General features: G+C 35.5%; 1 protein-coding gene across 2 annotated transcripts in view; it reads right to left on the bottom strand.

Moving 5' to 3' along the window:
* The window catches only part of TLK1 (tousled like kinase 1), a 67,348-nt gene that overhangs the window by 4,740 nt on the left and 50,079 nt on the right, over nucleotides 1-12,529 (bottom strand). For both annotated transcript variants that reach the window (XM_039724142.1, XM_039724056.1), the window contains exons 12-19: nucleotides 11,665-11,731; nucleotides 7,973-8,070; nucleotides 5,545-5,626; nucleotides 5,193-5,284; nucleotides 5,017-5,106; nucleotides 4,226-4,395; nucleotides 2,809-2,944; nucleotides 264-375 (exon numbers count right to left, since the gene is read on the bottom strand). In XM_039724142.1, coding sequence (XP_039580076.1) covers nucleotides 264-375; nucleotides 2,809-2,944; nucleotides 4,226-4,395; nucleotides 5,017-5,106; nucleotides 5,193-5,284; nucleotides 5,545-5,626; nucleotides 7,973-8,070; nucleotides 11,665-11,731 — 847 coding nt within the window. The remainder of the gene's footprint in view (nucleotides 1-263; nucleotides 376-2,808; nucleotides 2,945-4,225; nucleotides 4,396-5,016; nucleotides 5,107-5,192; nucleotides 5,285-5,544; nucleotides 5,627-7,972; nucleotides 8,071-11,664; nucleotides 11,732-12,529) is intronic.

Raw genomic sequence — 12,529 nt, 5'->3', positions numbered from 1 at the left:
CATTAGTTTTTTCAGGAGATTTATCCAATTGCTTTGATTTAATAAATATTTATCCTATAGTAAGTTGTTTCAGAGTTAATACAAACTGTCAACTATTCTGCAAATAAAAAGGTTACAGGCAAGATTTTATAATTTTTTGTAAAATCAATGTACACCGCCAAAAAGTAACACAAGTAATTTTCCATGTAGATTCATGTCTTTACAGTCTAGTGAGAACAGGCACCTACACTAAAACTCTTTAGATTTCCTAAAGCTTTCCTTACCTTTCTACCATAAAGGCATTGGAAAAAGATCACTCCAACTGACCAGACATCAACCTTATTAGAAATCTTTGGTGGCTCTTTGCCAACTACAAAACACTCTGGAGGCAAGTACCTGGAAAACAAAACAGGCATTTCAGTCTGTAAGTATGGCATCACTAGATGCCATAGTGCTCAATTATCAAAGAGTACAAACACCTCACCTACACATCTCTGAGCGTTTGACAATTGTACAGCTGTCCTGAAATCTGCATTCCAACACCTTGCAACCCACCAAATCTGATATTACAGTTTCTATACAGTTAGTCAAACAGAGGGGTCTATTTAACACAAGTACAAACATTTTTTACCTAAACTGCCAATTATCACTTCTTTTTAAATTGGGACCCCAGGTTAAATATGAAGCCATCTATCAAAGCAAGAAAAGATGAAAGCCAAATAGAGGACTTTACAGCAAGATCTGGGAATTGCTGTAAAGGAATCAAAGAAAATGCAGATACAGCTTAAAGACCCTTTAACCAAGTTTTTAGTAAAAATGGTAACATTACCCAAAGGTGTATATGGTAGACAAAGGTGATTGTTATTTCTGTCCCAATATTTTGCAGAAAGAGAACTTTACTTAATGAAAGTTGAGGAAGTTCCCATGCCATTCCTGAATTACAGAATAACTGATGAAATGGAACTTCCTTTAAAAAGCAAACAAAACCTTCCATATGTATTAATTTAAGGACAGTCAAGTATTATTGACTGTAATATTTAAAATTGAAAAAGGCAAAAAAACTACTAGGGCAACTACAGAACAGGCACTCTGTCATGAACAACATATTAGACTTAAAGAGAAACTTTGAAGAAATATTTGTAGAAATGGAGATAGGCAGAAATTTGAGATGAAAATGCAACAATTTTAAACAGTATCACAAACTGTCTTCTGGAATACTTGGCTACAATTCTGATTACAACAATCAAGACAAGTGATCTTAAAGTGATACAAATGCAAAGAAGGTTACTAAAATGACCTGAACAATGGATAGCCTACAGTTCAGAGGGAAAAAAAAGTGAAGGCTATAAAACCACCAAGGTGCAAGTACCAGGAAGGGGCCACAACCTGCTTGAGGGAGGACAATGTTAGCACAGGAAGAAACAAGTAGAAACTGGCCACAAACATACACAGTCTGCAAATTAGAGGATTAGGTTTTTAATGATCAGAGAACTGAGGTTACATTAGATTACTGGGGCCAAAACACTAACTAAATTTAATATAATCATATAGAAGTTTACCAAAGAGATTCTATAACCTAACTGCCTGGGAAGGCAGGTAACTGAACCCAGTGACTGAGGAAATCCCTTCCAGGGCTATGCTGCTGACAGTTTGTCCAACATACTCTGAACAGACTCATTCCCAACCTCGAACTCACTCTAAGTTTTTCCCTCCCTAATGAAGATTTTGGGTTCATAGAAAGCATGAATTAGAAATTCAGAGATTCATCATGAATCTATAATGATTACAGATCTTTTTTTACTTTTATGTTTGCAGCATCACTAGTGCCTGAGGCATTCTAGATGAAATCCAAAAGCCAAAATTTTTCTGATATGTATTCCTAAAATAAAACATTTAAACTGGTGTTTAAATAGGTAAAACATTCAAAAGAGTAGCAAAAGCCTAACACTTCTAAAATGCTTCAACTTGAGTAATTATTTTCTCGCAGCATGTGCGCAATGCATTTGTGGAAGAGTATGTGTTTCCTTTTCTAAAACCTCTGAAGGAAAAGGCAAAAACTTTATTACATACAACTCCTGAATATGGGAAGAGGTGCAAAGCAAATGGGAATAACACTGGCTTCCATGTAGAGCAAATGACTTGTAACAACCTGCCCAGCACAGGACTTCTAATCCACCCACCCTGACAGAGCCAGCACATACCCAGGCTGAAAGAGCTACTGTGCCATGAAGAATCTGCATCTTTAGAGATTCTAAAAATAGACTTTCTGTAAGCAATGAAATGCTTATTGTCATACCTATGCTTTGGCAGCTGTAAAACTCCAGTGTTTTGGATAAGCATGCAAGTACACAAAAAATAAATCACAGCTGCTGCGCTGTCATTAATGCTTAGGAGGGAAGAGTGAATATCTTTTGTCCTAAGGACATTACCTGTTGGTAATACCTGTTCTACAATTTCCAAGTACTAAGCACCCACACTTAATCATCAAATGTCCCTGTTAAATGTCTTCAACCACCAGCAGCCAAAGAAACAATACCTGCCTCTTCAGAGGTTACCATGTTTCTAAATCAGTGACCATCTCCACATTTATTTATACATACATACTTATAAATAAATAACACACACACACTCTCTTATTTTACTTGTTAAGTTAGATTCTTCTAACATTTGGGAATATCAACATCACACTACTGCACAAAGACCCTTGTCTGCCATCCATGTTAATATTTTTAGTCCTAGTTGTCTCTCTAAATTGGCTTTATAAGACTACATTTATAAAATCTGGACAATGATCCAAAGTCTAAAGAGCAAAATCAAACCAGGGCTTACCAGTAAGTTCCTGCTCCCTGTGAAGTTAAATCCATTCCATCCACCCCATAGCTATCATCATCCATTATTTTGGACAGACCAAAATCAGTAATTTTTATTTCTCCACATGCTGTTCCATCTACAAGAAGGATATTACCTATTCAGGGGGAAAAGAAAAGAAAAATTACTTCAAAAAAGCTAACAGAATGCTTTACTTTCAAAACCAGGTTCAATTTTCAAGAACATCTAACTTCATGAGGATAAGTGACAATTTTACAGAACCAAAGACTCAGAACCATAAACCAGCCTGGGTTAAAATGGATCCATGACCAGACCCACAGCCCTGGTGTTATTAGCACCACGCTTGGTACTGAGATACATTTACATAATATTTACATCCTCAAGTCTGCAGCAACTTGACTATGACAAGTTTCTGTGCAGTTTCAGCAACTCTTTAGGTTACCATGATGATCTGAAATGGCTCTCTCATTTGGGAGGAGGTTGGTCAGCAAAGAAACACCATAATGGAGGGAGGAAATATCAGAATGCAGCTGTATATTAGTTTCAAATAAGTTTCATTATTTTTCTGCCAGGATGAACCCTACACTACAGTTTTCAGGGTTTGCATATGCCACAAAATTGTGCCAAAAAATTGCTGCAATCCTACAAATCTTACTCTATGTGTTAAAGTTGTACAATAATTTCTTGATACAAAAATTATTTGATGAAGTTCCTCTGAGAACAAACAATAATGAGGCTAAGAATACATTCTGTACAATTTCATAAGACAAAATAAACCTGTGTGAACAGTTTATTACAGAACAGAAAGCAAATAGCCTGGCACAAAGAATTACTTTACAAACCCCATACTTGGAAGTGTAGCAGATTAAAGCACATGAAGAATATAAGCATCATTCATGCAAGATGGTAAAACAAAGACAATGGCATCAAGACAAATATCGTTTATAAATATAGTTATTATTCATTGTAAAGAAAATTCTCTGTAAAGTCTTGTTTTGGAATGCTTACACTGGGATGCTGAAAGTGACTGATTACATATTTACAGGTTTAAAAAAAACATATGGGAAAAAATAATTACTCATCAGCATTTCACAATTACCAGACAGGATTGAGCCTACTAATGATCTTATCTGTTCATACTGCTAACGACCAATGCATATATCTATTAGCTATATGATTTTTTCCTACAAATTCAAATCAGAAAAATGCAAAGTAGAAAAGTGGAAACAAACATTTTCCACAGAAAAGGCAGATGATTCTAGCAATGAAATTGTGAAGAAAAGTACATACTTTTCCCAGTTGTCTGCAATAACCCTGACACACAGAAGATAACTCTGGCATTTTCAGGCATGAATTACAAACAAAATAAAGGATAAAAAAATAAATTACATTTTCAATCATAACATTTCTCACTTACCTGGTTTAAGATCATAGTGTATAATAGGGGGCTTGATCTCATTGAGATACCGTAGTGCATTTACTATTTGCATTACAATGGACCTAGCTTCTTTCTCTGACATCAATTTATGTTGCTTGAGATAGAAATCCAAGTCATTGCCTTCACAGTATTCTAAAACCGTGCAAAACCTAGGGTAGAATTTAGAGACACGAAATGAAAGAATGTGCAGTGTGATACAATCAGAAACAGACATGACAACCTAGTTTCATTCTGACAAGTTTAAGAATGGCTGCCTGAATATTAAAATACATGAATGAAATTGTTCATAGAACACATGGTGTAACTATTATCTTATGAAAAATTAAATAAATCAGAACATTCATACTAAAAGAGAAAATGCATCCATATGGATGAGGAATTAAAAAAAGCCTCTTTATTTATAGTAGACACATTTCTCAAAATCAAAATGCCTTAACTATTCCTTAAGATGTCACAATTTCATGTAGAGAGGTACAGCCCAGCCACCAGGGGCTACACCTAGGTTAGTAATACTCCTGTGATGCCATTTAGTCTTGGAAAATTGTCTAAGGTCTAAGGTGGCCTTTTGATGCCAGTCAGGTGTTGCAAAACACACTCTTCATCACCTTATAGAAAGCCTGCAATATTTAGCAGACAAAATTCTGCAACTAGTCTGGGGTTTTTTAAAATGTTTTGGCTGAAAGCAAGAGCATACGTTATTTTTGTTCAAATACTCTTCATTTCTGTTTATCTAATATACAGCACTAAAACCCTTGCCAAGTTCTACTTACGTATCTGTATCCAGGGAGAAGTAGTCATACAGTTTAACTATTCGGGGGTGATCCAGTTCTTTGTGTATTCTATACTCTCTGCAGGCATGTCTAAAAGAAGATGGATACGTTAGCCTTCTACAATCAACAAAATGCTATTAAGCTTAACATATGAAGCGTAAGTAATTAGTATTTACTTGTGGTAGTTTTCTTTCTTTTCATCCCTCCAGCTTTTGTTAAGCTGGTGAATCTTCACAGCAGCGTATCTTTGTTCATAAAGATCAAAAGCCTAAAAAAAGAAATGCATGAATATGGCAAAGTTATAACCAAAGGTGATAAAAATAACACCCAGTAAAGTGAGGAAAAAAGAAGGCATATAATTCACAAATCTATTGGCAAGGCTACTGTCATGCTACCTCTCCTCCACAGGTTAATCGAAGCCTCGTCAACCCATTACAGTCTTTCTACTTAATTAGATCCCATTTTGTCACCCCCAAATTAAATGTACATGGCTCAAAAATTGTATTTATCAGACTCAACAAACCCTACCTTGTATACTTCACTGAAGCCACCTCGGCCAAGTAAATGGAGTAACAAATACCGTTCATTCAATGTGGGGTGATCTTTAAATCTGGAAGAAAAAAAATTCTTTTATTCTGTTTAAGGTAAACAAATAGCATCTAAAATGCAAATTTCTAAGTATTACTCATAAAATAAAGGTTTCTTTTTAGAAACAACATATAATATGCTGAGTAATATTGCACCACAAGAAATCTTATGACAAAACTGTACAACATGACCAATACCTTTTGGCTATTTAGTTTACACATACTATCACAACACTATCATCCAAACAATCCTGGCAAACATTTTATTTTTTTTGAGGATAAGAAAAGCATGCTTAAATTTAAACATGTGATACATAGGTCTCTCTTTGTTGTGCCAAATTTTAGAGAAGACTCACATCTTCCAATTTCACACAAAACATGACTAGATGTGTATATTACTGCCTCTTTTTTTAAAGAAAATGGATTTTATATAGCACTAAGAAGTTAACACAAATCAGAAACAGCAATATGGGGAAAACACACGAAAGAAATGCCTATCTACTCATACCTAAGCAAAAGAAAAATGAAAACATTTCTTCTAAATATAAAATTATACTGCCAGACCAAGAAAAAAGACCATACTCTCTCTTCTAAAATATATAGGAGACAAAATACATTCTTCCATCCAATCAGAGGGAAGGGATCTGAGAACTCTCTCCCTTACCAAACAGCCACGTCACCAAGACATGTTAGGAAAGACAGCAGGGGCTACAGACCTAAATTATTTCTCCATTGCTTCTCTCCTCTACATGAGGACTAGAAGCTGTGCCCTGGCCACTTGGTAAATACTTGTCTAAACTCCCACAAAAACATGAATACACAGTTTAAAGCTTTTCATTCTGTACCATAAAATGGGTCAGCATTGACTGCAGATGATGAGCAGTGAAGCTGCACCATGGACTGAAGCTTGTCCATGTCCTGTGACTGCCTTCAACTGTGACTGTAATTTGGACATTCTTTGCCCCTCATATACAGTATTTTCATAGTCAAAGCCTGTAATTTTTCTGTGCCATTTATTCCTTATTGTTGAAGGATCCTTTTTGTAAAAAAAACAACTAAACCTGTTCTAATGCAAACACTGAAGATTTATAAAGGTTGACATTTAACATGCTTGCTTATTTGTTGTAGGACATTTACTTTAAAATAATACTGTATACTTTTATTTTAAAATATAGATTTTTTAAAAAAGAAAATACTCTGCCATCAATATGTAAGTATCAACACCCATTATTCTTCATACCCAAAACACAGAACAATTTAGCTATCAATTATCACTAAAGCCACATGGTAACAAATAATTTCTGTAATACTGCATGGAAGGTACCATCAGAACAGTTAGGCACAATTTCACACCTTTTTCTTTTAATATTTTAAAGCCTTAGTCTATGCACAATTCTATTGTGTCCAAAAAGTAAAAAATAAATACTGAAGGTTTAAGGCTACTACTTAATAAACATTTCCTAGTGCAGGAAGTGAGAAGTCCAGTCCCATCATGTCCTTCCCCTTGGCTCATTCCACCCTAGCACTGCCCTCTCTCCTCATGGCAGCATGAACATTTTTGCAACTGGGCAAAGAACTAGACCAGGAAATTGATCCTGGATTAAAATTAAACCAGAAAAATAAACCACAGGAGCTAGTTTTAATTTGGATTGATTTCCAGCATCGGTTCAGTAATGAAATGCCATTGCAAGCATGTGAAAGAAAACAGGGCTAAGTAGCCAGGAAGAGGCAGAACCAGTTCCTTCCAAGCAACAGTGCCAGCTGAAAGTGTTGGTGAAACCCTAGTGTCTGAATGTGTCAGGATGGAAAACAGACTTAATGAAGTTATGTAATTATTACTTTCAAAATGACACAGTAGCAGATAATATTATGTAGCAATTTAACATTGTGATACACTGCCATTCAAGGTGAAGTACAAAGTAACAACATAATATGGCTTTTTCCTGCTAGGTACCTATACCTAGTAGGAATGAAATCACAGAGCCATAAACACAAATCTAATTTTAAGTGCAGCACAAAATTACTGCTGGTGCATCAAACCTCCTGCATTATTATCAACTAAGTGAACTGCATTAAGTTATCTCACAAACGGTTTTTTTAGCTTAGTAGTGTGGTCTAGCAAGTTTCAGCTCTTCATTATAGGCTGTGTAGGTATGTTTTTTCTTACATAGTCAACAAAAACAGTAATAAATTTACCAAACTGTAAGAAATTTTAGTTAAGGTTAAATAAACTGGTGTTTAAAATACATATATAAACACAGAAAAGCAAAAGGAAATTATGAACAAGTCTCTCTTCTATAGGTAAAATGTGACACTAGAGAATTACTTTAAAAACAGACATGCAAAATTAAGACAGTAAAGACTCTTACTGTGAATTATCTTCATTATTTATTCTTTTCAGTTCTCTAATGTGAAGATTCCTAACTCTTTCCAAACGTTCAAGTTCTGCTTGTATTTCAGCTTCCTCCTGCAAATGAAAAGAAGGAAATATAAAAAGCTCATTTACTTCCCATTTGAAAAGGGTATTTTTACCCCTGCATCAATACTAGTGGTGATGGAGGAACATTACATTACAAAACCCTGCTGAACTAGAAGAAAGCACTGCTTTTCCCTTAAAGTCAGAAAAATTCAGAAAGATAAGGCAGAAGCCTGTTTCAAGAAATTTTTCTGTTCATGAACCCACAGGTAATGGGATGTTCATGGTTTTGTTCTGCACTGCAGGGATGCTATTTGAAATGAGAGGCAGCTGGGTTTTGTACCTCAGCCAAGGAGATAAATTATCTGGGAAGCGGTCTGAAATTGATGTACAAAAAAAAGGAAAAAAACTGAGATATGGGCAATTATAGATTCTGTACCAACCAACAGATAAAGAAAAGACATGTAAAAGATTTTAAGGCTGAAGTGCAAATCAAGTAAAAGAATAAAAGAGCACATCATTAGAGCAGAAACATGCTTAAGGTGCTGATACAAGACACCAAAACCAATCTAATTAGAAAAGATTTTTCCATTTGTATCTTATTAAAATTACAAATTAAGAATGTGTGTTGCGTAAGACTTTAAGTGCAACTTCAAAAGAAGCATATCAGGTAGAAGCACATTCCTTAACTAATTTCAGCACTTAATTTTATCTCATCTTTATTCTATGCATTAGGAAACAATGAAATAATTATTTATTCAGGTCCTCTAAAATCATAAAGACTTCATGATGCCTAATTTGTGGAAACCTATGTATCTATACTCAAACTGAGAAACATAACATTGAAAGACACTGCAGACAGGCTTATATTGATTTCAGAGTTAGTGCCTCTAGAACTTGAAAATTTGAGGAAAGGGGAGACAAAATTAGTCCATACCACAAAGCTCATAACTATGGAATTATTTCAGCTGAAAAGGAAAAAGGCCTGGCATCTGATACATATTTTTTCAGTAGCAGCACCCATCACCACCTCTTGTTATTTTGGCACTGCCTTTTGCACAGCCACATGGTATATCAAACTGGAATACTAATCAATCTTTTCTTTAGGAAAAAAAAAATCAGAAGAAAGAAAGAAAAAAAGAAACAAGCATGAAACAAAAAGTTTATATATTTGTTTCTTAAAAGAAGCCAGATCAGTTTTCCAATCCAATTTATTCTCTGACTGTACAAGCCAGTGGGGCTGGTAAAAGCAAGAGGGCAACAAGCCATGGCACAAGGGGATGGAGGCACAAGTCAGCAAGGTAGAGAGTAAATGCCATAATGATACAGCATTTTCATAAATGCATATACTGAAGCAAGAACTGTACTTGTATGATCTAAAACACATATAAAATTACTACCTATCCAATGAATTGAGGAGTCTGGACTAGATGATTTCAGTGAATACCCTGAAACCATCCCCACAAGAGATGGAAAAAACTTCTCATCCCAAAACAAGACATGAGATGAACCTCCATGGAGGAAATGAAAATCAAATTCCTAGTAATTTAAAAACTGTACTAAATAGCACTGATCTGCCAGCAGATCTGGGTAGACCATTTTCCTAAGATACAATGTCAAGAGTTGGTTTTCTTCCTTTTTATATAATGGTAAACTCCTTTCTTCTATATTTACACACACATCCCTGCAGTTCTCTGCTAAATACCCTGAAATGATAGGCAGTTCCTCATAACCCAGTAGTCCTTTATAAAGAATTTCAGTCCTTCTCCCCTCACAAAAGGCCACACACTTATACACACAATTGTCTTATGTTCTTCCCAAAGGCTAACAAAAAAAATCCATCAGTTATGCCTCTTTTGGACCTTTTTGTTCATATATTATGCAATTCAGTGGTTCTCAAAATGTGGTTCATAGGCCAATGTTAGTCCAAAGAGAACTGGCTGGTTGCATTGTTTCCAGCTGTTATTTAGGACACTCAGGCTGTGAATACCTTTAAGCAAGAATAAACCAGCTTAGCTGCCTCAGGTCACTGCTATATAAAAGGAAGTGAGAAAACAAGAGCCTCTCTCCAGGACCAAAGCAACTAGCTGGAAAAGAATTTCCTGGGTAGCAGTAGGAAAAGAAAACTGGTGGTGGCAGCATGTACAGGGCACCAAAAATAAGAGCACCAGGAAAGCATCTCAAGAGTGAAAAGGAAGAGGAGCAGTCAGCAAAACAGCATATGCTGAAGGAATGAAGAAAAGAAAAGTAAATAGCAAAGAAGCTCAAAGAAGAAATACAGCCATGTAAAATGAAGATAACAAAACTGGTGTTCTTAGTTAATGACAAAATCTGTATCACACATAAGAATTATAATGTAAGAATGTATTTTTATTATTTTCTTCAGATACAGTCAAGTATGATTTGCTAAGAATAACATTTGTTTTTCCCATGGCATTTAGTCAAGGAATTTCCATCTTTTGCAAAGTACTCCAGCATTGATGCTCAAGGTGAAACCAAAATTCTGGTATTAAATAATCCTGTAACAGTTTATTTCATCTATCATTTGAAATTCCCATTAGCGTTCCATAAAGTTAAAGCATGGAAAATAAACCTACAGAATTTCCTAACAGAATTTATGTGAAGCTGGAGCTTCTAAACCATTAACAATGAAGAACAATGCAAGCAGTCTACTTCACCAGTGCCAGCAAATTATATGCAGATTTCCTACTACAGAGTCAAGTACTTTCCTGTCATATTCTTTAGAAACAGCTGCAGCTTTCTCAAGGGGCCCAGTTCAGTTTATTGTAGTAGGATTTATATCAGGTGGCTTGTACATTTGAAGAGAACAGGCCTGAAACAGACTTGTAACATTTCAAGGGGAAAACACTACGACCTGTTTTGACCCAACAACTCAGGAACTACTACTCAGCACATAGAAGTCCTTTTCTTTCACTCTTGTTGAAATATTTGTCTGCATCAACTGCCATTCCATTTTACAGGTTATTCCTCTAAATATTTGCTTGAATGAGCAACAGTTTCTTCATATAATAATTATCTCACTACACAGATTTATTAGAATTATGCGATTCAAGAAAATTTTTTTTCAGAAGTCAAAACCAAGAATAAAATACCTGACTGAAGAAATAATTTAGGATATAGAGAAGAGATTTTCCATAAAAGTAGGAAAATTATATTCTCTTGTGATAGGTAATATGCTAACTGATAAAAACCAAAGTGAACACTGCAGACAATGAAAATGTTATATTAATTCAGAAATACAGTACTGTGAATTGGACCTTTTTAAAGGCCAAAGAACAAAAATAAAGAGTCCATGCATCAAACTTGGTTGGCTCACTGAAATGTGAAACAAGAGTACAGAAAGTGGAAGGGGAAGAGCAGGACTGGTGGAATCACCACTGTTAGCACTCTTAGAAGGATTTAGGGAGCCAGGACAGGGTTACACTGGATGGACTCATTATTGCTCCCCTGTAATCCCAGTGTTTATGAAAAGCTGCACAAACAGAAACAAAAGGAAGGCCACTATCAGGCATAAAGTAGTACAGCAATTTCAGCATTAGGTTTTTTAATCAGACAGCTCCCAATGACCTATCTCTTTATTTTGACAGTACTAATTTTTATTTGGCTGTGATTAAAAAAACATACCTTTTTGAGATGTCCTAATCGAAGCTTGAAAATTTCTTCCTGTTCATGGTACTCTGCTAGAGTCAAACTGAAAAATGAAACAATCATGTAATTAAAACCTTTATATAGTGACAAACAAAACGATAGCATTTTTACTTAAAAACTACATTTTTGAACCATCTGAACATCTTGGATTGTCATTTCAGGGTCAAAACATACCTACAGAATGCCTATATTTGGTATTCTGCAATATTAACTGCCTCTCCCACTGAACCACTTTGCTTCTTCCAGACAGCCTGTTAATTACCTAGCTGCATCTTGAATCATATCACCATCCCAGATTCTAGCTGATGCTACTCCACTGCTTGGTTCTCAACTCTAACGCATTCAGAAATTAGACAACAATGATAACACTGGATTTCTGAGCTGTGATTTACAGACAGTAGTGCAAAACCATACATTTCAAGTTCATTAGCACTACATTTTGCATGAAACCACAAATTCAGCTTTGAATTCAAATGTGATTCTCCTGCTTTTTCTCTTTGCATCCTCCTTTTCTTGGCAATTTCTGGCTACAAATAATTCAGTGGTCCCTCGTTGTCTATAGACTTGCTCAGACATAAAGTCAGTTACCATGCAGAGAATCTGGACTGTTTGCACAGACTAGTAACTAAGTAACCTGTGAACTGATTGCATGCAGTATCCATCTGATGAACAAAAAAGACAAACCACCCAAAAAATAAATCCAAGAGACTTAAGTTCCAGATAAGAAACCATGCACATATGAGGAAGAGAAACAGGGGATGTGGAAGGAGAAAGAGGTATGGCCTCCTTGAAAGGGTTCACATAAATCCCTACAAGAGAAATTAGAATTACACCTTTTATT

Source organism: Passer montanus, unplaced genomic scaffold (genome assembly GCF_014805655.1).
Source record: "Passer montanus isolate IOZ18808 unplaced genomic scaffold, ASM1480565v1 scaffold1, whole genome shotgun sequence".
NCBI lineage: Eukaryota > Metazoa > Chordata > Aves > Passeriformes > Passeridae > Passer > Passer montanus.
Note: the sequence above shows the minus strand (reverse complement) of the source record. Positions and strands in the feature narration are given on the sequence as shown.